We start from the raw sequence: 5840 nt of genomic DNA on the forward strand, positions 1-5840 counted from the left end.
CAAAAATTATTGTTATTTTAAAAGTTTTTAATAATTAAAACAATGAAATAATTAATTTGTGTAATGAAGATCATTGGTTTGATGACCCTATCTCCACTTTTGGACAAAATATGTATAATGTAACAATTTTTATGGATTTTTTTTTGCTCTTTTTAATGGTGTGGTTAAAGTCAATGAAAACTTGCAATATCCTATTGAAAAACAACGGTTTATTATCAAATATAATAGGAAAGTGAAAACTTTTATCCTTTTACCCAAAATTTGGAAAATTTGAGATTGTTCATTTTGTTTCTGAACTAATCATATGTTAATGACAATTATATATGTTAATATCTTGAAAAGCTAAACACTGTATAGCAAATTTAATTTAAATCATTTTTAGCTTATTATTTTATTGTTGATGGTGTCAAATATCTATTAAAAGAAACTTAAAAGATAATTTATATTTTATATTATTATACCAGCCATATTTTTCAATAAAGTAAATCCAATATCCCAGCATCCATAGTGTTTACATGATTGTCATTAAAGTCATGTGAAAAGAAATTTTATGCTAATTTCTAGTTTTATGAAATCTAAATAAATACCATTGTCATTATACATTTTATAAGGCTTTGAATTTATTTTGTTATTTTATTTTATTTTTTCATTCAAGTTTGTACTGAGTTTGATTTTGGGGATTAAGGTTTTAACAGAATTATATTACATATACTATGGGTCTTTAAATTAATATTTTTTGGTAATTACATAAATAGTAGTAATAATTATATTGCATTTAGAGAGAACTTTAATTTGAAAAAAAAAACTTATCTGAATACACCTTTGCTTACAAACATAATATTTCTACAATATATGAAAACCTCTCTAAAATTTAGTGGGGTATGTACATAATATCAATAATTGGCAAAATTGATAATCAATTGGCTTAGGTATCCAAAATTATCCAGCTTAGATTAGCTAAGAACAAAATATCCATTTCTTTATCAACTAATTAAGCTATTTACAAAAGATAATTACAAATATATACAATTTATGAATAAATATATTTAAATAATGTAAAATTGGAGTTGTTCAGTTCGATATTAATGTTAAACAAATATCAAGAATTTGAACTACCAGTATCTCCTGTCTGAAACTTTCTCTGATTCAAAGTTCTCCAGTACAGTCTTTCAGCATTCAATGAAATAAAAACTGATAAGCACCACACAGTAAAAAATGTTATGTTAGATGTCAGAAAACGTTTTTTTGTTCGCCTTGAAGTTATTTAATTTTCCAACAGATAATATTTGCAGCTTATCATTTATTTTCCATAAATTAAGTTATTTCAACCTCATTTACATATAAAATAATTATGTTTTAAGTCATCTTTAATGTCTTTATGAAGTTTCTTTGACCAAAATATGACAAAGTTAGGGAATTTTATTGACTATTGTAAAATTGTTCAATACGTTATTAATGAACAAGTCATACACTTCATTATTATTAACAAATGGATACAATGATATGCCTATAAAATTGCAGAAACTTCCTGAGGCAAGTTATTTTAAAAAATATTTTATCACCTATAGTAGAAAATGTGTAGAGGAGCTGATCAACTATTCTCCCCATATACAGTCTAAGAAAGAAGATGTAAGACTTGAAGATTTCTACACACCATTTATTGTAGATTTTGAATTGATCAATGGTGATTTAAGTATTGATAAAATTTATCGGCTAATAAAATCATAATCAAATGCTAGGTTAATATGGGATACAAATTATGGATTCCAGGCAAGGATTCCAGTTTATGGATTACAAATTATGGATTCCAGTCTTGTAAAAGAAAACCTTTTGGTTTTTTATCCTTATCTAATTTATAGTGAAATAGAAAAAACTTGACTTGAGAGATTGGTTGCATAAAGTTGGAATGATTATTTTATTTGTAAATAAAACAGTGTATGGCAACACTGCTTCTAATCTGGAGAGGAGGTTTTTCTTTGTTTCAGGTCTGTTTTCTACTGGCATCAGTTAGAGCAACATGTTTTGTCTTTTGTTATAAAACCCAGCACTGATCCACAACATGATTTTGTAATTAAAACGAATGGATCCATCTTTAAAAGAAATATTAGTTATGGATGTGGCCTAAATATTTTTTTAAGGTCATAGTCAGTAGTTAAGAAGGCCTTTCAGAGATTGGGAATCAGTGCTAAAAATCTTAGTTCAGTGGCGAATAAAAGCAAAACCAGTTATCTCCCCAACCACCCAAAAACAATGTAAACAAGGCAGTGTTTGTACTCCAAACCTTTCAAATCCAATGTTCTTTTGTTGTAAAGATAAAGGAATGGAAGATTATCCAGTGTCTCATAACAAAGGAAAAGTATGTATCACAGATAACTGTAACTGCTTTGGATCTAAATCTGTGTAGGGAGATTATCTCAAACCTCAGTGTACATAACAAAAAACAAAATTATGCTCTGGATTCCTAAAATGGTCAATTTGTCAATACATTAGCACTTTAAATTTTTAAATAAACTATTCAAAATAGACACAGGTGATCCCCTTGCCTAATGTTCAACCATGCATAAGAAAAAGCTACTAGAAACTCAGGATCCTGTATGACCGATTTATTCAAATGTTAGGCTATGCAGACATCTCAGATATAAAATGGTAATTTCTTTGCATTGGGGGAGGCAGCCAAGAAACGTTCCAGAAATATCCAGGGACTCACAGAAATAATAAATAAACATGTATTTATGTTTTATGTTTTATCTTTGTAATTGTAGGATCTTGGTGATTCAACAGTATGAATTGAAAATCGATGACGGCCGTCTGGACTAGTTACTACAACACTTGGCGGTGGTGGAAACCTGGTTGGGGTCGCTCGTCCACTGCTTAAAGGACTAGCCTTTGAACCAGCTGACACTTTTTTCAATCTCCTATCGAGTGGATTGACTAAGGGATACATAGGAGATATTGAAGCAGCTCTTCTACGGATATAATGTCCATCACCCGAAGGTCCCATTTGGGGAAGCTGGGAATGTCTTCGTTCCTTTGGAACATTATATTCCATAGAAACAGTGGACTTTGTTCTGTTTCTTGGTTCTTTGGCTTGAAATAAATTTCCTGGAAAGACTGAAGTGGGACTTGACGAACGGCTGGCTTCCATCTGATATGTCTTCAGAGAGTTGACTGCTCTGATAAAATCTGCTATGCTAGTCTGCTCCAAAACAGGACTAATAGGAGTGTTGGTACCATGCGGAGTTGCAAACAGGTCAAGGATGCTTGGTCGTCTATTTGATGTGTGGGTCAGGTAATTCAACTGCAACAATTAATTATAAAATATAATTTTTTTATAGATTTCATTAGCAGGCTACAACATAAATACCTAATTAAAATGAGGTACAAATAGTTGTGGCAGTCAGTTTCAAGACTAGCTCAAACCATTTTTAAAAATACATAAGAAGAAAAAAACATGATTGTACCAAATTTGATGTAGGTAATCCCATGAGTTCAAGACCATTTTTATACTGGATTCTGACAATTTGGTCAAAACTGCTTTAGTAAGTGATGTAGCACATTGAGAGCTTGTGAAAAATACAAATTTGTTTTGGAAAATGGAATTGAGCCAGTTTTGAAACCAATTATCTCAGTTTTAACTATATTTCATTGATACAGTTAACAGAGAAGCCAACCAACTTTTAATAAACCTAAACTTTATATATCTGAACTTATTTTTAATAATGTTGAAATAGAGAGCATCAATTTTCAATATTGGGCAAAATTAGTTGTTAAAATTGACATTTAAAAAAAAATAACTGAAGACCATTCACCAGTCCATCTACAGTCGGGAGCTAAGCTCTTTTCCAACACTCTAATACATTATGATTTGGACCCCAAAAAAGTGATGAGCTCCATTTTGTGTTGCATAGGGTTCTTTATGATCCCAGGAAGTCACATATAAAATTGGTGAATATTTGAAGAAGGTTGATTCATTTGAAATTTTGACCTAAAAAATTAAGCTTTAACCCATCCATTTAGCGACTCATAAGAGTAGGGTAAGAAACTTTCTTAGAGCTGTGAATAATCTATTGTCTTAGCCTTCTGTATCCTTAATGAATGATTATTGCTATGAAGGCAAATATTCGGGGAAGGAGTAATAATAATTGAAGAAGAATTGCAATTAAAATAAAGTTAGTTTTTATTAGAATATTGTAATAAAAAAAAAAAAGAATTTTCAATTTTTTTTTTTATTTATAATTATTCACCCTAACTAATCCCCATCTAAACAATCTTCTTTATTAAATCATCACAGTCAACCGTAATCTATTACTTCTAACTATTGCTAAAGAAATCCTGGGTAAATCTAACAAATAGAGTCTACTTAAATTTAATTTAATCAATAAATAAAAATTTAAAAAAATTATTTAGACATTTATGAATTTCATATTAAAATTTACCTGATCTGCAATATCATTCATATCATCGGGTCCTTGCTCCTGAAGAGAAAGCCTGTGCTTTAGTTTATTATAATTGCTTCCAGATCTCCGTTTTTTGTTATAATCTGAATCTCTAGCAATATCTGCTGCCTTCTTCTTCAATTTGCTAGTAGGTGAGAAAAAGTTTATAGCAGCTATTGATAATCGCCTTAGGCCTGATCTTGGAGGTTCTAAATCTCTTATGCCCATCTCCTGGTCCCGTGGCCATTCATTACTTTTTGCTCTACAAAAAAATAAAACAAAATAAGAAAATAATGCTCTAAGAACTAATAATTATATATTAATTATAATGTATATTTAAATAATGAAGAAGTTTGATTACTGGACATAGTTTATTAAAATATTAGTATTCTTCAGTTCAAAGCTTTTTTTTTTTAAAATCTATTTATTGACATTTACAACTGTAAATAATAATACATCAAGTAAATTTGATCTAATTGATGGTATGATACATGCATGAAGAGAAACTAACTATAATTGGTACTCTAAAAACATTTTTACATTAGAATATCTCGAAGCCATCTTATTTTCAGGTGCCTTGGAGGATTGTCAGGAATGGAAGAGGAAGCAAGGTTATAAATTAGTGGGTTTGAATGGTTAGGGAGTCTATAATGGAAGGATTGATATTTGGTTAAGACTAGATCGGTTATATATGGAACATAAAGGTTTGTATGGATGATTTATGTATTCGTGACAAAGTAAAGAGCATTTAGGATTTTATGAAGGATTTTGCATTGTAAGGATTGGATATGGGAGGAATTCGAAGATTTAGTGGATTCCTAAAGCTCGACTCCTTATTTCCAGATAGGCCTTATTATGGTTGTGTAGATCAGTCTTTTGTAATTGGAAGTTTAGACCGTTTGTATAGTAAGTGTTTGTATAGTAACAGTTGGAATTGACGCACAGTTTCCTGTCTTTTCAGTCTTGTTTGAGGATTCCAAGTTGTGAGGACAGTGTTAGGATTGATTGGGATGTCAGGTGTATAGACTGTGTAGAGGTTGGGACCAAGGATACTACCTAGAGAAACACCAGTGAACTGAGAAAAGAGGGATTCATAGGATCCATTGTCATTTACTTTAAATAATCTATTAGTGAGAAAGGAACGGATAATGAGAAAGTATTTAGGAGGCAGGATTTTACAGAGTTTGTAAAGCAGTCCTGGGTGCCAAGCTTGATTAAAAGCCTAGTTTAAAACTAAAAGAAAAAGGTCTAAAAACTTATAATTGAAGATCATGAGGGAGAAAACAAACTTAAAAAGTTTGATAGACAATTATTATGATTAATTTCTGAGCCTTTACTGTTGAAAGTTTATTAATTTATAGATATCTCCTATTTTTCTCCTTTAAGAATGAATGTTTTATATTA

At 30.3% G+C, this 5840-nt stretch overlaps 1 protein-coding gene across 4 annotated transcripts in view; it reads right to left on the reverse strand.

The window, feature by feature from the left end:
• Nucleotides 1-460: 460 nt before the first annotated feature.
• Nucleotides 461-5840, reverse strand: part of Ork1 (open rectifier K[+] channel 1) — a 165341-nt gene continuing 159961 nt past the window's right edge. For all 4 annotated transcript variants that reach the window (XM_067048487.1, XM_067048486.1, XM_024359764.2 and 1 more), the window contains 2 exons: nt 4437-4698; nt 461-3298 (listed from right to left, as the gene is read on the reverse strand). In XM_067048487.1, the coding sequence (XP_066904588.1) occupies nt 2738-3298; nt 4437-4698 (823 nt within the window). In that variant the 3' untranslated portion in view covers nt 461-2737. The remainder of the gene's footprint in view (nt 3299-4436; nt 4699-5840) is intronic.

This window comes from Halyomorpha halys, unplaced genomic scaffold, assembly GCF_000696795.3.
Source record: "Halyomorpha halys isolate HHAL.00 unplaced genomic scaffold, Hhal_1.1 Scaffold865.1, whole genome shotgun sequence".
NCBI classification, from domain to species: Eukaryota; Metazoa; Arthropoda; class Insecta; order Hemiptera; family Pentatomidae; genus Halyomorpha; species Halyomorpha halys.